This window comes from Bos grunniens, chromosome 16 (assembly GCF_055505025.1).
Source record: "Bos grunniens cultivar Pamir isolate PY7600 chromosome 16, Bosgru_T2T1.0, whole genome shotgun sequence".
In the NCBI taxonomy this organism is placed as follows: domain Eukaryota; kingdom Metazoa; phylum Chordata; class Mammalia; order Artiodactyla; family Bovidae; genus Bos; species Bos grunniens.
In genome coordinates, this window is record NC_141180.1 from 12,986,165 (window position 1) to 13,010,856 (window position 24,692).

General features: G+C 38.5%; 1 protein-coding gene across 1 annotated transcript in view; it reads right to left on the minus strand.

The window, feature by feature from the left end:
- The window catches only part of PLA2G4A (phospholipase A2 group IVA), a 172,849-nt gene that overhangs the window by 23,087 nt on the left and 125,070 nt on the right, over positions 1–24,692 (minus strand). Inside the window, exons 11-15 of the mRNA XM_086343323.1 lie at positions 22,407–22,544; positions 22,226–22,318; positions 17,598–17,669; positions 11,622–11,864; positions 3,396–3,580 (exon numbers count right to left, since the gene is read on the minus strand). Coding sequence (XP_086199449.1) covers positions 3,396–3,580; positions 11,622–11,864; positions 17,598–17,669; positions 22,226–22,318; positions 22,407–22,544 — 731 coding nt within the window. The remainder of the gene's footprint in view (positions 1–3,395; positions 3,581–11,621; positions 11,865–17,597; positions 17,670–22,225; positions 22,319–22,406; positions 22,545–24,692) is intronic.

The window sequence follows — 24,692 nt, forward strand, 5'->3', positions numbered from 1 at the left end:
CATTTCTGTGCCATTTTCATCCTATCTCACTGATTTCCCTGCTTATCTACTCCAGAACACACCAGTCTATTTTCGAATGGATCTCCTATAACACACACAGTTGTTGTTGCTTAGCTGCTAAGTCAGGTCCAACTCTTTTGCAATGTCATGGCCTGTAGCCCGCCAGGCTCCTCTGTCCATGGGATTTTCCAGGCAAGAACACTAGAGTGGGTTCCCATTTCCTTCTCCAGGGGGTCTTATGGAATTAGATTCTTCCTGAACCATTGGCAGGTGGATTCTTTACCACTGAGCCACCAAGGAAGCCCAATACACACAGTTGTATAAGTTTACATAATATGCATAGTTATATAAACCCAAATAACTATTTAACAAGAAAATTTGTCAATTAGAAGTCTCCCCCTCCCCGCCAAAAGCTAAAATGTTTTAGACATCAAGAACCATGTTTTACCACTAACTGCTGCACACAGCACAGAAAAAAGAATATACATCATATATATAAAGCCAGGCAGCTAGTGAAGTGAAAAGAGTGTTAGATTCTCATCCTGGATCCTTGGAATGTAGTCCACCTTGACCATTACTTACCTAGTATTTCCCCAGCCAGATCCTGGGTTATGTTCCTTTTTTTTTTTTTTTAGGTAGACCATTTTTAAAGTCTCTGTTGAACTTGTTACAATATTGCTTCTGTTTTATGTTTGGTTTTTGGCCTGAGGCAAGCGGGATCTTAGTTCCCCAACCAGGGATGGAACCCATGCCCCATGCATTAGAAGGCAAAGTCTTAATCACTGGACCACTGGGGAAGTCCCCTGGGCTACGTTCTTTTCACCCATTGTCGTTGTTTGGTCACTCAGTCATATCCAACTCTTCTATGACCCCCATGGGCTGTAGTCTGTCCTCTGTCCATGGGATTTTCCAAGCAAGAATACTGGAGTGGGTTGCCATTTCCTACTCCAGGGGAATCTTCCCAACCCAGGGAGTGAACCCATGTCTCCTGCATTGCAAGCAGATTCTTAATGGCTTAATGGGGAAGACCTTTCACCTACTATCTTATTTAATTTCTTGGCATGATGAGATTTCTTATCTCATCAATCCTTGTTTCCTTCTCTGAATATTACTAACTGCCTCAAAAAAAGGTGAAATATGAAAGCACTTTTAAAATATGAGATTTATATATGTTAAAGAGTTATTATAACCATTATTGGGTCTCGAGAACATCTTAATTATGTACAATAGAAATGAAAACATGTCCAAGAACCTGGGTCATCACTAACTCTTCCTGGTTGGGAGACCGTGAAATGTTTCACTTAATCTTGTGAGTACCTGTTTCTTAATCTATGAAACGGAGATAGTAACTTCATCTCTATTATAATATTTCATTCATTCACCCATAAAACATATCCTGCTGCTGCTGCTGCTGCTAAGTCGCTTCAGTCGTGTCCGACCCCGTGCGACCCCATAGACGGCAGCCCACCAGGCTCCCCCGTCCCTGGATTCTCCAGGCAAGAACACTGGAGTGGGTTGCCATTTCCTTCTCCAATGCATGAAAGTGAAAAGCGAAAGTGAAGTCGCTCAGTCCTGTCCGACTCTTGGCGACCCCATGGACTGCAGCCCACCAGGGTCCTCCGTCCATGGGGTTTTCCAGGCAAGAGTACTGGAGTGGGATGTCATCGCCTTCTCCGAAACATATCCTACATACCATAATTTGGGCTAGCACCTATATAGCAATTAGAACCAAGTGATTAAAACAAAACACAAATATACACAAACACACACACAAGTTAATGTTCTAGTCTCCAATGAGTTCACAGAGAGTTCACAGAGAGTTGAAGTAAACAAATACAGACAGGACAACATGAAAATTGCTGTGTTAGGAGAAATTACTAAGCCTTTCATACTAAAACTATACTTGTGGAGGCCAAGAAAGGTAATACTTAGGCTATATTGAAAGGAAGTTTGAAGTCAAGGGGACAGACAACATTCATGTCTCACTTAGATGCTGCCCAGCAATCTTTCCACATGACCCTAGTTAGAAATTTTCCTTGTGTCTTCAGACAGGCAGGCTTGTTATCCTTGTACCCCTGGCTCTACCTCCTCTCTACTCAAAAGATAGTGCTGACTCCGCATTCCTCTAAAAGTTAGAAGTCATTACATGAGTGCTTTCCTACTGCCCATCTCTGTGCCTACAACTAACCTCCAATCCACAACCACAATACCCCCTTCTGTCTTGTCCCAATATGGATGTATCTAGACTCCTCTCCATCTGTATTTTTGTGTCTCCCTTCCACTCCCCATCCCTACAACCTCCCAGGGATGTGATTCTGTTGTATACGTCATCTCTCCATCTCCCACAACATTGCTTCATTCACAAGTCCTAGACATCAAAACATTTAAACACACTCAAGTATTTCCAACCCACCCCTCCACATACATGCAATTTTCCTATTCCCCACATCCTCCTGCAGATATAGTCCATTTCCTTTTTCCTGGAATGGTTTACAGGATTGTCTCCATTTTCTTAACTTCCACTTAACCTTCAAATCACTGCAGTATGACATCTGCTCTCTCGGCCCTATTGAAACTGCTCTTATCCACTTAACCAAAGACATCTTGTTGTTAAATATCTTCAGTTAGTTTTATAATACTGCATACTTCCTTCATTTTTGTCCTTTTCCCCAGATACTGCTGTTGAATCATCAAGATACTATTTCATGTCCTCTTCTCTCCTCATGTTATACATTCCCCATGTATGGCTTTGAAAAGTCAAGTAAAAGTTGCTCAGTTGTGTCTGACTCTTTGCGATCCCATGGACTAAACAGTCTATGGAATTCTCCAGGCCAGAACAGAATACTGGAGCAGGTAGCCTTTCCCTTCTCCAGGGGATCTTCCCAACCCAGGGATCAAACCCAGGTCTCCCACATTACAGTCAGATTCTTTATCAGCTGAGCCACCAGGGAAGCCCAAGAATGCTGGAGTAGGTAGCCTATCCCTTCTCCAGGGGATCTTCCCGACACAGGGATGGAACCGGGGTCTCCTGCATTGCAGGCAGATTCTTTACCAACTGAGCTACCAGGGAAGCCCATGCATGACTTTACTTGGCTTTACTTGTCTTTTACCTGCTAACTCTCAAATTTCAGGCTATTCGCTTCCTCAACTTCAGATGTATTGCCTTGTTCTTGTCCTGCTCAGGACTGTGAACTTGAATGAGGCTTGGGAAATCAATTAAAAGCTTTGTTAAGTAGAAAAACGATTAAATCACATCTGTGTTTTAGAAATATAACTCATAATAAAGTAGAAAATAGGCTAAAGGGACAAGAAATCGTGGTCCAGAAGATGAAGAGAGCTACAAGACATGCAAAAGAATGTGGCAGATGATGGAATGCTATATAAATTCTCCTTACCTTGAACGGAGGACTGGAGTCACTTGGTCTTGCAGAAAAGTCAAAGGAGATGATGAGATCAACTCCCCTCTGAGGTCTCAGGATCAAAGGGTATGGAAGGTTAAATGTGAGGCCACTGTCCACCACATGAATCTTTTTACTTTTGACATCCAAAGGCTCATATATCTGCTCAAATTCATCAGGATCTTTAAAAAGGAAAGAAACGAACAGAATGGATTAAATGATCACTTAACATTATTTAGAATTTAAAACTATTTGTTATGTAAATATGTGAGAAGAATTCCATATGGTTAGACCCTCAGGCCTTGGAGACTCTTCATCTGTAATATCAGAGTAAAAGATTCTATCAGTAAGAATGCTGTGAGGAATTCTTTAAGATTTTTTTTTTTTTGATGTGGACCATTATTAAAATCTTTACTGAATTTGCTACAATATTGTTTCTGTTTTAATTTTTGGTTTTTTGGTCATGAGACATGTGAGATCTTAACTCCCGGACCAGGGATCAAACCCGTGCCCCCTGAGTCTTAACCACTCGAGTGCCAGGGAAGTCTCTGCTATGAGAATTAAGTGGGACAAAATATTGAAAATGCAATCAAGGCTCAGGCCCTAGGAGTAAGTTTAAGCTGTGTACCGTGAGCCCTGTCCTAGAATTACTTACATTACATAGGTCTTTACAGGTTTAAAAACACTTCCTCAGGCATTATCTTGTTTAAGACTTAGAACAGACATGTGAGATAGAGGATACTATAAATGGAGGATGAAATACATGAAATTCATCTCTAAAGTGGCATAACTAGGGAGTGGCAGAGTCTGAAGGATCCCACAAGCATCTCTCTAGGTGATGGAAGTCCAGGAGAATAGTCCAATCAATTGAGCAAACACACATTGTCTGCTGCTCTTTAGGCACTCCTTAAGTGCTGAACAAGAGACACAAACTCTGCTCCAATAGAGCACACTGCTGGTAAATCAGTAAACAAATATATTAAAAGATGGTTCAGGCACTGATAAAAGGAATGAAAAAAATAATAGAGGGTAATAGGAATGGGGGGGTGCTGCTTCTCTGGTGAATCAATGGTAAAGAATCCACCTGCCAATGCAGGAGACATGGGTTTGATCCCTGATTCAGGGAGACCCCCTGAAGAAGGAAATGGCTATGCACTCCAGTATTCTTGCCTAGGAAATCCCATGCAGAGCAGAGCCTGGTGGGCTATAGGCCATGGGCTGCAAAACCATGGATATGATTTAGTGACTGAATAACAACATCAACAAGAGTAGGATAGGGAAGAACCTCAGGTAGATGGTCAGGAGAGACCTCCCTGAGAAGGAGACTTTAAGACCAGATTCAGGGACTTTCCTGCTAGTCCAGCAGTTAAGAATCTGCCTTCCAATGCAAGGGACATGGGTTCAATACCTGCAGTTAAGAATCTGCTTTCCAATGCAGCAGACATGGGTTCAATCCCTGGTCTGGGAACTAAGATCCCACAAGCCATGGGGCAGCAAAGCCTGCACCTCAAGCATTGGCAGGTGGCTTCTTTACCATTAGCGCCACCTGGGAAGCCCCTTTGTTATATTACATATATATTATCAACTTTAACATCTATCCCTCTGAAATTTTTATTGTTTAACAATTTTATAAGGTAAAAAATTGTGAGTCTGTGTAAGTTTTAAAATATTTTACTAATAAGCTGGAAAATTTTTATTTGTGTATTTTTATTCCTCCTACAAGCAGCTTTATTTGGGTGTATATAATATATCGTATAGTAGTAGTGCTCTGTCGCTTAGCTATGTCTGACTCTTTGCAACTTCATGGACTGCAGCCCTCCAGGCTCCTCTGTCCATGTGATTTCCCAGGCAAGAATACTGGAGTGGGTTGCCATTTCCTTCTTCACAGGATCTTCCTGAGCCAGGGATTGAATCCATGCCTCCTGCATTGCAGGCAGATTCTTTACCACTGAGCCTTCTGGGAAGCCCATATATTAGTAATTTCATATATAAGATTTACCAGAAGACAAAGGAAATATCATTTATATCATTTTAAAGATAAGGATATGAGGCCCTAATAGGTCCAGTTTAACATAGTAAGAATCAAGATTCAAAGCCTGGTCCACGAAGTCTAAACCCTAAACACACTGTCACACTGTCACTTCAGAAAGTGAGTGACACAGCCATAAGACTAAAGAATTTTGAAATGGGTAATTTAAAAACGCAACAAGTGCAATGCACAGAGGTAATCTACACATGCATCTATCAATCATGAAAACCACATTGATATGCATATTTCATGATAAGCATAAAAAGTTAAAAACATTAATGGGAATATTTGTTTACAGTGCAGTGATTTTCCCTAATAAAGAAACTACAATGATAATTCACAAATAATTTTTTGGGTTTCATAAAATGATGCTTTAAATTTCAGCTAAAAGGTTAACTAGTAACAGACTATTTCTCTCTTATTCTATTTGATTTGCTCCCTCTCATCATGAAACTGATAGTCTCCTTTTTCCTCTTTTAAATCCAAGATTACATTTGAGAGAAAAAGCTTTATGTAGACCAACTCACAGCTCTGGCATGTAGCTAACCACCATGATTCCAACTATCCACCTAAACTGACAGGAAACAATATTTCTTAACTGTGTTGTAAAAAATACTGTTTTGCAAGATATTACCAGATATTCTATGTAACAAGAGTTGCATGATTAAATCAGTTTGAGAAATGCAAGATTCAACAACTTAAAGTAACAGCAAATTATAATGTGTGTTCCCTATATTCTTTACTATGCCTTGGACTAACAGCACTTTTAAGAGGAGATGCTACTTAATCCGGACAATAACTCTCTAAGACAGTTAACAACTACTTCTATTTTAAAGTCAGCCTTTGGGGTAAACAGTAAGGACTATTGCACACTCACTAACCAACAGGTTCATCGGGATCAGGGCGCTGGTTTTTAGTTTCACTCTACTTTTCTCTTGTTGTTTACTGAGGTTATGCTAGTAATGGCACAGGACTGTCCAGCTAATAATGGCACAACTGGGATTCAAATACAGCTGCCGCTGCTGCTGCTAAGTCGCTTCAGTCGTCTCCGACTCCGTGCCACCCCACAGACAGCAGCCCACCAGGCTCCCCCGTCCCTAGGATTCTCCAGGCAAGAACACTGGAGTGGGTTGCCATTTCCTTCTCCACAGATACAGTGAGTCTGCTTTTAAAGTACTATACTTGAGCAGTCTTTAAGTAGGACCTCTCAAACTCATTAGAGCATCCCATTGCATTGTGAAGAGGGACGTGGAGTTGTTAGTTTTACCAAACTTATTTGAACTTGATCCCTGTTTATTACCATCCACTAAAATGTTACAGAAAGTTTGATAAGTGCCCCTATGAAAGAACATCCTCCCATAAATTAAAGCATACACGGTTTCCAAACCCGTGAATGAGGGAATCAGGTTCTTTGATAGGTGTGGAAACGTGCTCTGTTTTATAATCATGAACCATTTCCTTAAAGAGATTCTGCTATGGAAATTTTATCATGGTCGTTTTACAAATACATCAACTGATTCCATTTATAATGCACAAATATTTGGATGTTTGTGTTTTGAACCCTTCCCTAGATGAACTCATGTCTTGATTTCTTATTCCAGATGGCGTGTGTTGCAGAAAATAACATAAACACAAAAGTAAACAGGAAAGAAGTCACGTAACTAATGATCAGCTTATCCAAAATTAGTTTCCACAGGTATACAACTACTGTGAAGTAAACAAATGAAGGGAATTTTATCATCTGATGTCTCTTGTTTTCAAAAGAGGGACTGCAAGGTGAAGTAATAAGCACAAAAATAGCACACTAATTTTTTCTCATTTTAGGTTGATTGTTTTAAGATGTTCTAATTTTAATCTGTTTAAACAAAATAGTAAAGCAAATGTGCAATTTTCCCGACATAATATACAGATAAGATAAAAAACTCTAAATATAAGATAAAAGAGGAATAACCTTAATGTTTTAATTAAATTGTGGTGTTTTAATTGTATACTAGATAAAACTTTTAATGAAGACTTTATGAATCAAGTTGAATACCATTTATGGTGAACCTTGTAACTTTTCATTCCAAACATACAGTCATTCTAAAACTTGGAAATAACCAGAAGGAGATAAATGGAGTCCATCTTGGTAAAAGTTTTATCTGAAAAAGGACTAATCAATTTAGTACATTCAGTCTAAAATGTAGTCATTTTTAATAATGCTGGTTTATAAACAATAAATTTGAATGAACTTGTCATTTATCTGACTGGATTTTTGACTAGTCAACATTCTGTATACATTTTTTCAGTCAGATAAATACAAAATAACAAGTATAATTTGATGAGATATACACTGACAATATTTAAAGTTCCTTCCAAAGTTCATTACTTTAAAATAATTTGGGGCTTCCCTGGTGGTTCAGACGGTAAAGAATCTGCCTGCCATGCAAGAGACCCAGGTTTGATCCCTAGGTCGGGAAAACATCCTAGAGAAGGGAATGGTTACCCACTCCAGTATTCTTGCCTGGAGAATTCCATGGACTACAGCGAGCTACAGTCCATGAAGTTGTAGAGTCAGACACAACTGAGCTACTAACACTTTAATAATTTTAGGTTAGAACAAATCAAAATTTCCCCCCAAAATAAATATTTAGTCTATTTAATATCATATTTTAATTGCAATATTAAAATATGTAATATCATATTTTAGGATGAAAAGAAGAAAGAGGAAAATGAAGAACAATCTGAAATAAGGTAAGCATAATGAAAGAGGTACACTTCCTAAGGGTACCAAATTTATCTAATAAAAATGTAGGATGTCCAGTTAAATTTGAATTTCAGATAAATAGCAAATGATTTTTATACAAGAATGTCCCAAATGTTACAAAGGAGCGTACTTATTCTCTCTCTCTCTATATATATATATGAATTGAAATTCAAATTTAACTGAGCACTGTGCTTTACCTAGGAACCCTAACACTTCCAAATCTACTGTGAAATCACCAGGAAGTTGTTAAAATGTTGAGTGCAGAGCCTGTGCTGTGTAAACCACGGAAAGATCAAAGTAGTAACATAAAACAGATGTAATAAGTACACACAAGGAAACTTCCCTTTTTACATCAGCAAGACAATGACTAATAAAACCAAAGGCTATGAGGAAGGGGGTGAGCAGAAGGGAAAGGCTTCTGAGCAATGTCAAGAGGCCTTTTCAAGTGTCCCAATTCCAGTTCAGTTGAGCAATTCTAGGCAAACATGATGCTGTCTCCTTTAATCTTCCTTTGCTATGGAGTAAAATACTAATGCTTCTTTCTGGTTCTAAATACTCTGTGAGGCTAAGTTGTTGTTTTTTTTTTTTTTTTTTAAGCCCATCATCTCTCACCTATAAAGCCTAAGTTTCTAAAGAAGATGCATTTAACTGGTATTGCAATCAGATCAGATCAGTCGCTCAGTCGTGTCCGACTCTTTGCGACCCCATGAATCGCAGCACGCCAGGCCTCCCTGTCCATCACCAACTCCCGGGGTTCACTCAGACTCACGTCCATCGAGTCAGTGATGCCATCCAGCCATCTCATCCTCTGTCATCCCCTTCTCCTCCTGCCCCCAATCCCTCCCAGCATCAGAGTCTTTTCCAGTGAGTCAACTCTTCGCATGAGGTGGCCAAAGTACTGGAGTTTCAGCTTTAGCATCATTCCTTCCAAAGAAATCCCAGGGCTGATCTCCTTCAGAATGGACTGGTTGGATCTCTTTGCAGTCCAAGGGACGCTCAAGAGTCTTCTCCAACACCACAGTTCAAAAGCATCAATTCTTCAGCGCTCAGCCTTCTTCACAGTCCAACTCTCACAACCATACGTGACCATAGGAAAAACCATAGCCTTGACTAGATGAACCTTTGTTGGCAGAGTAATGTCTCTGCTTTTGAATATGCTATCTAGGCTGGTCATAACTTTCCTTCCAAGGAGTAAGCATCTTTTAATTTCATGGCTGCAATCACCATCTGCAGTGATTTTGGAGCCCAGAAAAATAAAGTCTGACACTGTTTCCACTGTTTCCCCATCTATTTCCCATGAAGTGGTAGGATCGGATGCCATGATCTTTGTTTTCTGAATGTTGAGCTTTAAGCCAACTTTTTCACTCTCCATTTTCACTTTCATCAAGAGGCAATAGCAATAAGTAAAATCATAAGTAACACACACACACAATTAACATCACTGATTGTACAGTCAAGGGTTTTTATTTTGGATGAATTTAAAAAAGACACTGACTTTAACACAAATATTCATAGACCCATTATAGTTCATATGAAAGGGTTTGCATGGCAGGTTTATAATCAGATATATCTCATATCCTAGACTTTGATGCCACAAACATAAGGCAAAATATAGTGAGTTTCCACTTCTCTTGTTTAAAAACAGTGGTAAATTTTGCTTCTGCAGTTTCCCTTAAACTCAAGCAACAAACAAACAGCATTACCTAAACAAAAAGATCTAAAGCCATGTCCTAATTTTGACAAATATAGGTAGAATACTTCAACAAAGAATAGCAGGAAGATTTTTGGAAATTTTTCCATTTACATTTTCATAGCCTTCTGTCAATGTTCTTAGGCAGAAATGATTGAAAAATGACACTTGGGCAGTTAAGAGAAACAAGATGGCATGATGAAGTAGAAAAAGTTTACGATGACAGGAGCATTATAAGAAAGATGATTATGTAGTCATTAGCTACCAAGGCAAATTTAACTTTTAATTTGGAACACCCATGGAAATGAAGAATCGAGGGAAATATTCTCTAAGTTTGGCTAACTGACAATCCTGAAAGTGAGTGGGTTCTCGATGAGATTCTTAAGGGACCTTAAGAAAGTTACCCAATCTTTCAGAGAACTGGAGGGACACATTCAATAGCCTGTTAATACATGATATTTCTTTTTCTCTGACTTTACTTCACTCTGTATAATAGGAACTCTATGGGGTCCAGAAGAGGACCTACGTGCAGGGCAGCAATGGAGACGCAGAGAGAACAGGCTGGTGGACACTGTGGGTGAAGGAAGGAGAGAGACGAATGGAGAGGGTTAACACTGAAACATATATTACCATACGTAACACAGATAGCCAGTGGGAATTTGATGCATGAAGTCGGAACTCAAACCAGGTACTCCGCGACAAGCTAGAGCGATGAGATGTGGTGGGGGGAGGGAGGGAGGTTCAAGAGGGAGCGGACATATGTAAACCTATGGCTGATTCATGTTGACAGTTCGGCAGGAACTAACACAATATTGTAAAGCAATTGTCTTCCAATTAAAAATAAATTTTAAAAAATTCGATAGGCGGAGGGACGCTGCAAATTGGTAAATTCGGCTGACTCTCACCCCTAGGGGGCAGGCATTACTGCTCTGCACTCCTAGGGGCGGCGGGCGGGGAGGACTTCGTACGTAAGATTCCCTCCCAGCTCTGGGTCTGCTGAGACTTACTCCCTTTGCCAAGGAGAGACACCCACATGAGATTTGACGGAGGAAATGAGACAGAGACTGCGTTTGTGCTATTTCTACTGCCAAGCACTGTTGTGGGGGCGTTTGTGGGGGTGATTCTGAAGTGTTTTTGGAATCATTCCTAGATGCTTAGCCTGGACCTTGCTCCTCCACGCCTCAGAACAGTTTTGTAAGCACTCAATTCCGTTCTTTAAACCCCTTTCTCTTAAACAAGCGAGAGGGTTTCCTGTTTCCAGTGAGTGACCCTTGACCAACACAGAGAAGCAAAGTCCCTCTCAATATTTCAATGAAAATTATTTATGCTGACACAACGATGCTGTTTCCTGTCCAGTGTATTTTTTTCTGCCAAAAAAACCAATAATTCATGGTCCTTCCCCCATTAAAAAGAAAAGAAAGTGAACTCGTTCTGTTGTGTCCGACTTTTTGCAACCCCATGGACTGTAGCCTGCCAGGCTCCTTCATCCATGGGATTCTCCAGGCAAGAATACTGGAGTGGGTTGCCATTCCTTCTCCAGTGGCTCATCTGGATCCAGGGATCAAACCTGAGTCTCCCACATTGCAGGCAAACTCCTTACCATCTGAGCCACCAGGGAATTCCCTCCCCTCATTACATGCATGTTTTAAAATTGGATTATAAATGAGTTACTAGTAACAATAATTAAAATGCTCCTCCCCAGAAAAGGAAGAACAATCTCTTGAATTAGCTTCTGTGGGTTACACTTTGTGTACCTACCTGCAACAGCGGCATCCAATTCGTCTTCATCCAGGGACTCTTGCATGGTAAAGTCTCTCAAAGGAGACATTGGATAGGATGTATTGAGATTCAAGCCCAGCATGAAGTTGTGCACCTTCCCGGCACGTCCTTCTCTGGTATTGAACAAAGCTGAGTCACTCACCAAGGCCATGAGCATACGTTGGACCCAACTTGCTTGATTATCATTTTGGTATTCCCTTTCTGCTTCTTCATGTTCAGTGCCTAAGGAAAAAGATCATTATACATTGTCTAAAATCCATAAAAATGAAAAAAGATCTTTGGTCATGGAGTGTTAACATTAGGGGAATGCAGGCTCTCAGTTCCCCGACCAGGGATCAAACCCATGCCCCCTTGCAGTGGAAGCACAGAGTCTTAACCACTGAAATGCCAAGCAAATCCCTCCAGTTTTTGATTCAACAAATGTTTATTCATGTAAATTAATACAGTCAATATTTCAGTTAATCATTTTTGTTCTTAAATTGTTCTTACCTTTACCAACTTCCCTGGTGGCTCAGACAGTAAAAAGCTTCTGCCTACAATGCGGGAGATCCAGGTTTGACCCCTGGGTCGGGAAGATCCTCTGGAGAAGGAAATGGCAACCCACTCCAGTACTCTTGCCTGGAAAATCCCATGGATGGAGAAGCCTGGTAGCCTACAATCCATGGGGTCGCAAAGAGTCAGACACGACTGAGCGACTTCACTTTTCTTTTTTTCTACCCTTTACCTCTAGTCAGTTTGCTGCTGCTGCTGCTGCTAAGTTGCTTCAGTCGTGTCCGACTCTGTGTGACCCCATGGACTGCAGCCCACCAGGCTTCTCTGTCTGTGGGATTCTCCAGGCAAGAATACTGGAGTGGGTTGCCATTTCCTTCTCCAAATAGTCAGTCTAAAGGCTATATTCTTGGCAGTGTTACTTGTCTTATTCTTTGATTTCCAGAGAAACTTCTATTTTTCCATTTTTTTCCCTTTCCCCCATTCTTTTCTTTTCTTGGCTATAGCTATGCATAAGAGGGAATATCCATAGTAGCTAATCCCCTTTCTTTCCCAAGTTTCCTTCCCTGTCATGTTTAATAAACATCCAGAAATCATGCAAACTGAGAGCAGACAATTGAAGGATTCAACATATATTTGCTTCTCTATAAACACCCTCTGAAATGTCATTGCATTCTTGCTTATAAAGTTTGGGGTTTAAAAGTCTGTAATTTAAATTTATGTTTTCAAATGGCTTAGAATTCGACAATCTTCCCAAAGAAGCAGTTTTCAATGACTTTTTCCTTAAACTCGATGCACTCGTGACTACTACTGGGAAGCCATATTGTGTCATTATTTAGAGCACTGGTTCCAGAATCAGACTGCCCAGATTCCAATCCTCTCTCCACTGTTTACTAGTTAATTGACCCTTTTCAGTATTCATTTCCTCATCAGTAAACCTCATTGGGTTGTTACGAGGATAAATTAAGTTAATGCATTCATGTAAATTTCTTAGAAAAGTGCCTGGCCTACGTTAAATTCTCAGTAAACACTAGTCGGTAGGAGAAGTAGTAGCATCGTAATCGTCATCATCAATATTCTTCATTCATAACTCAAATCTAAGAACATTGTATGGTAGAGGATAATCCCCTTACCTAGAACACTCCTGTTCAGATTTCTGGGAACTTTGAATATAAATATACATGCATAAATAAATCCATACGTGTGTGTGTGTGTATTGAGAGAGGAAAAAGAGAATCTATATTCAAACTTCATAATTTTCAATAAATGTTAACTAAACATACATAAAACCATAATATCTTCAAAAGATTAGCTTAACTGAGCTCAGTAAGTAAAGGGCTCTTTCTCTCCATAACCAATCCAGATTGACTGCATAGTCATGAAAAAACAAATATACACTCTTTTCTACTCCCACACTTTTCTAATGCCAAATATGACAAAGAAAATCTTTCACTAGAACAAATCAAGCTTTAAAAAAATGATTTATATCTTTAGTTACACAGGATATGAATAAGATACTCAATTATTTTCCAAAGATTTGGTGTTTCCTCTTCTTTTCCTTTTTCATCATCACTACTGTTGCTATTAAATTTATCTCACTTCTATACCAGCAATGGATCTACCTTCCATATGACATATTTGGAAATGGCAACAAGATAACATAAATGATATATCTTGCTTATTAGCTTTAATACTAATAGTAAATTTCTATTTATTAGCCTTTCATAATTTAAAGCCCTTTGTGTGCATTTGCTAGTTTTATAATTGCAGCAATTCTGTAAAGAGGAAGCAAAATGATGCCAATACAGATTTGAAAAAACTGAACCTGAAAATGCCTAAAAATCATGTTCAAAGTCACTTGACTAAATACAAAGAAGCCCTAAGAGAAGAAGACAAGCTACAGACTGGGAAAAAATATTTGCAAAAGACCCATCTGATAATGGGGTAGTACCCAAAATGTACAAAGAACTTTTTAAAACTCAACAATAAGAAAACAAACATCCTGACTTAAAAATGGGCAAAAGACCTTAACATACACCTTGCCAAAAAAGACCTACAGGGGACTTCCCTTGCAGTCCAATGGTCAGGACTTCATCCTCTGATGCAGGGGGTGCAGGTTCAATCCCTGGTCGGGTAACTAAGATACCACATACCTCCAGGCCAAAAAACCAAACAGGAAATAAAGCAATATTGTAACAAATTCAATAAAGATTTTAAAACCGGTCCACACACAAAAAAAAATCTTTAAAGACATATAGATGACAAGTACATTTATGAAAAGATGTTTCATCACACGTCATCAGGGAGATGCAAATGAAACCGAGATGACACTACACACCTATTAGAAATGTCAAAATCCAAAACAGACAACACCAAATGCTGGTTAGAATTTGAAACAACAGGACACTCAAATACTGATGGTAGAAAAGCAAAATGGTATGACCTGTTTGGAAGTTTCTTACAAAACTTAATTATACTTGTATCACATGATACTGCAAATCATTCTCCTTCATTTTTACCCAAAGGAGTTGAAAACTTATATGCACATAAAAATCTGAACATGGAGTTTTATAACAGTGCCATTCATAACTGCCCAAATTTGAAAGCCACCAAGATATTCTTAACGCATTTGAGAAGGAAATGGCAATCCACTCCAGTGTTCTTGCCTGGAGAATCCCAGGGACGGGAGAGCCTGCTGGGCTGCCGTCTGTGGGGTCGCACAGAGTCAGACACGACTGAAGCGACTTAGCAGCAGCAGCAGCGAGATATTCTTCAGTAGGTGAATGGATAAACTGTGTAATAATACCCAGACAATGAAATACTATTCAATGCTAAAGAGAAATGAAGCCATGAAAAGACATGGAGGAAACTTAAATGCATAGGAAAAGGAGTACGTCAAGGCTGTATATTGTCACCCTGCTTATTTAACTTCTATGCAGAGTACATCATGAGAAAACTGGGCTGGAAGAAGCACAAGCTGGAATCAAGATTGCCAGGAGAAATATCAACAACCTCAGATATGTAGATGACACCACCCTTATGGCAGAAAGTGAAGAGGAACTAAAAAGCCTCTTGATGAAAGTGAAAATGGAGAGTGAAAAAGTTGGCTTCAAGCTCAACATTCAGAAAACGAAGATCATGGCATCCGGTCCCATCACTTCATGGGAAATGGAGAAACAGTGGAAACAGTGTCAGACTTTATTTTTCTGGGCTCCAAAATCACTGCAGATGGTGACTGCAGCCATGAAATTAAAAGATGCTTACTCCTTGGAAGGAAAGTTATGACCAGCCTAGATAGCATATTCAAAAGCAGAGACATTACTTTGCCAACAAAGGTCCATCTAGTCAAGGCTATGGTTTTTCCAGTGGTCACGTATGGATGTTGAGAGTTGGACTGTGAAGAAGGCTGAGCGCCGAAGAATTGATGCTTTTGAACTGTGGTTTTGGAGAAGACTCTTGAGAGTCCCTTGGACTGCAAGGAGATCCAACCAGTCCATTCTGAAGGAGATCAGCCCTGGGATTTCTTTGGAAGGAATGATGCTAAAGCTGAAACTCCAGTACTTTGGCCACCTCATGCAAAGAGTTGACTCATTGGAAAAGACTCTGATGCAGGGAGGGATTGGGGACAGGAGGAGAGGGGGACGACAGAGGATGAGATGGCTGGATGGCATCACCAACTCGATGGACGTGAGTCTCAGTGAACTCCGGGAGTTGGTGATGGACAGGGAGGCCTGGCGTGCTGCGATTCATGGGGTTGCAAAGAGTCGGACACGACTGAGCGACTAAACTGAACTGAAGACAAGGAAGCCAATCTGAAAAGTTTATCCATAGCATGATTCCAACTAGATGACATTCCAGAAAGGCAAAATGATGGAGACAGTAAAAAGATGGGATTGCCAGGGGGGTGGGGGATGGGAAGCAGAGGGATGACACTATAATGTTAGATATGTGTCATTATACATTTGTGAAAACCTGTAGAACACACAATATCAAGAGTGAACCCGAAAGCTTAGATTTTGGGTGATAATGATGTGTCAGTATAGGTTCATTGACTGTAATAAATGTACCTCTCTAGTACAGGATGTTGAAAGTGGTGGAGGTGATGTGTGTGGATACAGGGAATATATGGGAATTCTCTCTACTTTTTGCTCAATTTTGCTGTGAGTCTAAAACTACTCTAATAAATAAAGGTTATTTAAAAAGAAAAAAGAATATTAAAAGCTAATAAGAAGTCCTCAAAAACATCCTAAATACCATTCTCCAATGTTGGCTGGTATTGAAACCAAAGCAGCCATATTCAGAGGGTCCTTGAGCTTCTCAGCTTTAAGATAATCTGCCAGTACTGGTAGAGGTGATCAAATGTACTGATGATTTTGGCCATTTACCTAATAATCAATAAACCATTATTAATCTACTTGATGGTCCCAACATCAATACAAAATTAATTCTGTAAGTGGTAGGCATATGCTGTCCATCATTTTTTCTATCCCCCTTCATTAAAAGGAAATTCAAAATAGAAGGAAAAAGACCCGAACAACTGACAAATAACAGCCTGGCTCTGAAAAGAGAACTTTAATTTCAGTGTTGATTCAGCAAAGATAAAACAGCCTCTTCTAATAGCCTTACCTTAGCTGATGGAGTAATTAAGTTTTGGACAAAAAAGTATTTAATCTCTTTTAAAATCTAGATGATTTTATTCAAACTATAACAGGACATGTTCATCTAGTTGTTGTAAAATCTTCTTGTTTTGTTTTGTTTTTTGGTTTTTGAGCTATTGGGAACATTTGCCCAAATGGCTCTGTCCAAATGTAAAATCATTCCATTTTACCATAACAATTGCAACAAATATGCCAGATCTTTTCCAGAGCTCTTCCCTGACTCCACACGGACTACCGTGATCCACACAAGGTGAAAACTGCCTTGTCAAGGTGTAAAAGAACCTGTTTATACAACAAATCGATACATGAAACACAAAGTTCTCAATAAATCTACTCCATCACTGATCCCCTTTGAGAGAGAATTTTGGCAATGGGATATAAAGCTCAGGAATGGAGTGAGAACTTAATTTTTCAAATGTTACTTAATAATAAGATTTTAAAGGATGAAACTTTACTTATTAAAGCTACATAAAAATGTTCCCACATCACCATTTCTATGCTTAGAAACCTAGTGCTCTAATCAGATTTGACACAGAATTTGGTATTTCTGTTATGCCATCTCAGTTTGTTCTCTGTTCAACTGATAAAATTTTTGAGGTATATAAAATAAATGGAATAAGGCATACTTACATGTTGCATATTTTATTGCATATATGGCATTGATTCTCTGTCTGTATTGAAAGCTACAATTCTATCACTCCGTGCCTTAAGCAGAGACTACCATTAGTATCTTGAGTGAGAAAATCAGACAAAACATTCATAGTCTTTCCTAATGCAGTTCTTCCAGAGGAGTTTCCAGCTCTCTTACCTTTGGGTCCTTGTGATTCGTCATCACTGTCTGAGCTATCATTACTCACAATATGCTTTGCTGTAATATTTTCTGCGGAAAGAAAACAAAACAATGAAAGAATCTCAGGTGTTAAGACTCACAGTGAAATTTACTATAAGGAAGTACTCTCAGCAAGACCACAGTGAGCTCTACTAGACTTATCAGTGTAAATCTAGATCAATGTAGTAAATTTAAATGTATTAGATTTATGAGTATTTTTCATACATATATTTTCTACATATCAGAAATAGCCAGTTTGGATAAAATGGAATTATAAAAAGTCAGATGCTTTTTACAAGGGCAACAAAAATTGAAACAATCCAAGGAACAAAGTATATAAAAGACAAAATATAGTAGCAAGTGGTTAAGTATGAGAGTTTGGTATCACACCACCAGAGGGATGGTACGGGGAGGGAGGAGGGAGGGGCTTCAGGATGGGGAACACGTGTATACCTGTGGCGGATTCATGTTGATGTATGGCAAAACCAATACAATATTGTAAAGTAATTAACCTCCAATTAAAATAAATAAATTTATATGAAAAAAAAATTTCTCATTGGAAAACAAAATGTCCCAGAGCACAAAAAAATAGTTTAGAATTTATTCATATGTGATTTAAAGGGGAGAATTTTTGTTTGTATTAATTCTTACAGGAAGAACAGCTTGATTATAGAATTCTTATTACCCAAAAGATACATTTTTCTTTAATTAAATATGTGAAAATGACGTTTATGATAGTCAATATAGGGTAAAGCCAAAATCTACAACGGGCTACAATGGTTTTACTAAGATGAATGAAGTTACTAATATGAGGGGACTTTTTACTAAATACTAATGAATATTATCTACTGAAATGTGTGTTTTGGTTTCAATTTGTGCTTCTTCAGAATGTATTAAGAGAACAGTTATAAAAACTAAAATAGAAACCATAAAGCCTTAAAGATAAGAGTAAAATTTAGCATTATACCTAGCTCTCTTTTTTCAAGTAAAAAAGTACCCAAATTATGGAATACACAGACCATTTTATAATCATCATTTATAGAAAAATTAAACTTTGAGAGAACATTTATTTTACATGAAATCCTTTTCTGTAGAGTGACTTTTTTTTTTCCTTCTATTAGTCAATAGAATTTTTATTTTTTTGACTGACTTCAAATTTATGGTTTTCGGTGATAGAACCATTTGGGCTTTTAAACTCAGAAAAATATAGGTATAACATTTGGTTTGCTCATATTACACTCCAATTGACCTTAAAATCTTTCTTTGAAAGAGAAAAATGAAACTAAAACCACCTCTGAGCATCCCTTTAAGAGGCAGAGTTTAGCTGGCCAATGGATGAAAGGGTCACCAGGAGTCCTGAGATTCCCCTCAATCACTCACCTCTCTGGTCTCATTCCTGGAAACCCTTCCCTAATCTGAGGTAACATGCATCCTGCCGGCCGGGGTTTCTCAGGACACAATATTCCCCTTAATTCTGACACACAGTGAAAGTAAAAAAGCTGCCAACCACTGGTCTCAAAGGGGACATCTAACAAAAAAGAATATTCTCAAGAATATTGAGTATAAACATTCTCCTTTTCCTCAGCCTTCAGCTATTGTCTCATCCAGCCTCAGATGTGTTGTTTCAGTCCTATTCTCTTCCTGTCTTAGGAAGAAAAAGCAACAAACCATGGGTTTATCTGGATTATTCAAGAAAGAGCAAGAGAAGCAAGCCTCACAAAAGGCAGCAATTCTGTTCTTTTTCTCTCCTTTTTATCTCTTGACTGAAATCTTCACATAGCTTAGAGAAGAATTTATTATACCCACAAAATTAAAGGTGAGAACAGGATATTCATCTGGGATACAGTGTTCATTAAAATAAGTCACTGTCAGAGCATTTCAGCATTAAACACTTTGCCTTGCAGTTACCCTTAGGAACATGTGGCTCTGTGGTTAAGGTCAGACATCGCTCCAAGTTCCACCAACCTTGGCTGCTTGTTCCCTGCGTGATGCTCAGAAGACAGGAGCAAGTTAAAGGACAAAGTGCCTCTTTGGTTGTTTTTATTTTTATTCTAAAGTCTTTGACTCTGGGGATATCATAAGATCAGTTTCACATTATTTATTAAGAATTACACCCAAAATATTAAGGACTATAGAAAATTGCTGCACTTAATATATATATATATATCACATATTGAAAATCAACTCTTGCAGGAAGAGTGACTTCACACTTTTTAAAAGTCAAGTTGGGGTACATCAGTTAAAGTTATAATTGCATTTGTGTTTTGCATATAGAGCTTAATTAAATCAGCTGTCATTGTCTGCAATAACTAAGGACAGTTTATTAGAAAAAAAATCCTACAATAAGTTGTTAACATGCAAGTATTTTTCAAAGAGATTGTTGAAAAAGTCATTTATGTTGTTCTGTTAACTCTGAAATAGATGTGGGCTACTTCAGAGGCACAGAAGAGGAGGTAGAGAGGTACTTTGTTGATCTCCAGGATCCTTCTCACCAGACCCTGCTGGGCTGGCCCCAAATTCAAATTCAGAATTCCCCTGACCCTTCCTACTTCCAGTCAAAATAGTCATAACAAAAATTCGGTGTTGACTATAATACAGATGGCACGGCACTTGAGAGATCCTGAATGTATGCTTTGTGTAAATCAAATTTATTCATTAAAGATAACATGTTTCTATGGCATTAATATTATAACAAATGAAAACTACTGGTCCTCAGTTGAGTTTGTCTACTTTTTACAAGTTGTATAAAAATTACTTTTAATTTATTATGGGCTCGTGAGTTAGATTTGAAGAAAATTATTAGCAGTAGTTTATTAGCTGTGATTTGAAATATTTTTTTCATGTTTTTGGTATGAATTAGCTATAAGAAGTTAACAGAATTCTAATGAGGTAGTATTGAAGAGGTAAATAAACTATCAAGCTTGAATTTAAGTATCATATTGTGTTCAACTGTTGATGAATCTAATCGTCCAAAAGCTGCCCTTATTCATAAAAGGAGAACAGATCCCCCTAGACTTACGATGGAGTTACATCATCCCAATAAGCCTACTGTAAGGGGAAAATTTTGCCAGATGCATCAGGCATTTTTTTTTTTTTTTAATTTTTTTTACTTTACAATATTGTATTGGTTTTGCCATACATCAACATGCATCTGCCACGGGTGTACACATGCTCTGCATCCTGGAGAGGGAGAGGGGGATGATTTGGGAGAATGGCATTAAAACATGTATAATATCATATAAGAAATGAATCACCAGTCCAGGTTCGATGCAGGATACAGGAAGCCTGGGGCTGGTGCACTGGGATGACCCAGAGGGATGGTATGGGGAGGGAGGTGGGAGCGGGGTTCAGGCATGCATTTAATACATCTAATCTACTAAACACCACAACTTAGTCTAGCCTACCTTAAACATGCTCAGAAACTTACATTCAGCCCACAGTTGGGCAAAATCATCTACCACAAAGTCCACTTTATAGTAAATGTTGAAGAGCTCACATAATTTATAGAATGCTATACTGAAAGCAAAAAACAGAATGCTTGATAGGGTGCAGATGGTTTTAAGTATATGGGTTGTTTACCATTGTGATTGCGTGGCTGACATGCCTGGGAGTGGCAGCTTGCTATTGGGAAGGAGTATCATTCTCCCAATCTTATCGCTAGCCTGAAAAAGGTCAGAACTCAAAATCTGAAGTATGGTTTCTACTGAGTAATATCACTTTTGCACGGTCATACAGTTAAAAACTTGTCAGTTGAACCATAGTAAGTCAGGGACCACTTGTATTCTCTAATATGAATAGTATGTTTTGATATATAATAACTAAAAGGAATAAAGATGCTCTAGTAAAACTGATTCCACTGTAGATATATACACTGGAATACTACTCAGCCATAAAAAGGAATGCATTTGAGTTGGTTCTAATGAGGGAGACAAACCTAGAGCCTATTATACAGAGTGAAGTAAATCAGAAAGAGAAATATAAATATCATATACATAGATCATACAAATATATGGAATCTAGAAAGATGCTACTGATGAATTTCTTTTCAGGGCAGCAATGGAGAAACAGGCATAGAAAACAGACCTAAGGACACGGGGAAGGGGAGGGGAGGAGGGAGAGGGTAAGATGTATGGAGAGAGTAACATGGAAACTTACATTACCATATGTAAAACAGATAGCCAATGGGAATATGCCATATGACTCAGGAAACTCAAACAGGGCTCTGTGACAATCTAGCAGGGTGGGATGAGGAGGGAAATGCAAGGTACATGGGTGTACCTATGGCTGATTTTTGTTGATGTATGACAGAAAACCACAAAATTTTGTAAAGCAAATATCCCTCAATTAAAAAAAGTAAGGGGCAAAAAAAAAAAAAAAAAGGATTCTCAGGAATCAGTAGTTTCTATGAACTCCATAACCTCAATGTCAAAACAATAGTTAAGAGGTAAAAGCATATATTTTTAGCAAATAATTATGTTGATTCATCTAAAATATCGATAGCATTAGAATAATTACAATTTTATGAAGATTTAACTTTATATGTGTGTGTTAATGAAGTTTATCAGTAGAGTATAATTATGATCAATGCAAGCATGTTTTTACAATACCTAGTTCTTCTTCCATTGTGGAACCTTTACTTTGTGATCCAGAAACTCCCAAGACTCTGTTGAACAATATAGAAAAGGCACTACCCCAGACACCTAAAGAAGAGCAAACACAGAATATGACTTGGAATGTACCAAGATTCAAAACAGTCAAACAAACTCATGGTAGATTGGGATCACTTACCCATTAAGAAATGCAAGGGGTTTTCTTCGTATTTCTTTACAACTGTTCCCATAAAAAATTTGCTTCCAAATAAGTCAGGCGCCATAAAAGTACCATATTTAGCCATGCCGATCTCAAACGGACTAAATTCAACCCAATCTGAAATGATTTTTAAAAATGCAATCCATTAATAGAAAAATACTACAGAGATATACACACAGATTACTCCAACACTGGCATAATTATTCTCATTCATTTAAAATATTTTTAAAAATTAACAACTATCTATCATGTATATGAGAGTGAAAAGTGTTAGTCACTCAATTGTGTCTGACTCTCTGCAACCCCATGGACTGTAGCCTGCCAGGTTCCTTTGTCCATGAGATTCTCCAGGCAGGAATACTGGAGTGGGGAGCCATTCCCTTCTCCAGGGGATCTTCATCACCCAAGGATTGAGCCTGGGTCTCCTACATTGCAGGCAGATTCTTTACCGTCTGAGTCATCACGGGAGGAGAAGGGGGTGACAGACGATGAGATGGTGGATGGCATCATTGACACAATGGACATGAGTCTGAACAAACTCCAGGAAATAGTGAAGGACGGGGAAATCTGGCATGCTGCAATCCATGGGGCAGCAGAGAGTCAGACACGTCTTAGCGACTGAACAGCAACGAACAACCATGTGTATGACATTATATAGAAATTGGGGAGAAGCTCACAGATGAATAAGATGAGAACACAAAAGGATTCCTTACTTTGCACAAATTGAATATCCTTTGGCATTTAAAAACTCAGACATCTATTATAAAGTCCATCTTAATTAGACAGTTTTAAAACTGCTGACTCAGATGTTTAAAATACATGGAGGAGACAAAAGAAATTAAACTCTTTCTGATAATGGAAGCAGACTATGAAAATGGAAGAAAGTGGTGTCTAACATTTGCCTTTTCTTCATCTTTCCTTAATTTTGCTTATTAACCATTATTTTAACTCAAAAGATTACAAAGCAAAGCTTTTATATTGTATATATTCAGAAATGCATAGGAATAGAGCCAACAGAGTTTATTTTCTCAGAGCAGAGGCGCTGCAGCCAGAAACTTGGGCTCAAATTCTGTTCTGTTGTTTATTAACTATGAAGCTTTGGGTAGATTACGTGTGTTCTCTGTGTCTTAGTTTCTTAATCTGTAAAATGCTAATAAAATCAGTAGATAGTTTGCAAGATTTTGGGAAGGAACCAATGAGTTAAGAAACTTAAAGAACTTAGAAGAGGACATAGTACATTTTAATCACTCAGAAAATAGTAGCCACTATTATATTTCATGTATTCCTGTGGTTATAACTATGTCTAAAAATCATCTGAATCTTAATATATCCAAACAGAATTCCTAGCTCTGAATCCCACTTCCTTGTCAGTCTCTCAATCTTGCCCTTCTTCGTAAATGGTACTTCTTTTCATATATTCATACCACCATCCATACTATCCTTACCACAGTTTAGAATAACTTTTTTAGAGTTTAGATTTTTTTTGATGTGGAAAAAGTTTAAAGTCTTTATTGAATTTATTACAAGATTGCTAAATGTTGCTTTTTTGGCCACAAGGCATGTGTGATCTCAGCTCCCGGACAAGATGGCAAACTCACACCCCCTGCATTGGAAGGCATTCACTTAACTACTGGACTGCCAGAGAAATCTGGCAGGATTTTTCTTGATGGTCCTTTTTCTCTTATATCTCAAAGAGAAAGAAATCAAGTTCTGTAGGCTCTATCATCAGATGTGGTTAGAAACTGGCTAGTGATCCACTTGTTCACCAAGACCATACTGGTATAAGCTGCCATACTCTCCCCTGGATCCTCACAATAGCCTCTTAAAACATCTTCTCTATTCCCCTACTATCTTTTAGATACCCTGTTGCCAGAATGAATTTTTAAAGATACAAATCACAGCATACTAATGCCAGTTGAAAACTTTCCAATGGCTTCTTATTTACTGAAATAGAAACACGGTCGAGAAATGTTCATGATGGTCTGGCTCATGCTCCCTGACTGACCCATGTCCTAAACAATCTTCTAGCACATTTTGTCTTGCTTATTCCACTTCAGCCACATACCTTCTTAATTTTCTCCAAGAGACCAAGCTCATTCCCACCTTGCAGCCCTTATGCTCACTATTTCCTTCTGTAATCATAAGGCTTGCTCCTTTTTACCCTTTAGTTCAAAGTCTTTGTTGACCATTTTCTATGGAATCCAACTACCATGCATCCCTGCCTAACCCCAAACCCTCTGTCCTCCTTTTTCATCTGTTTTCCCC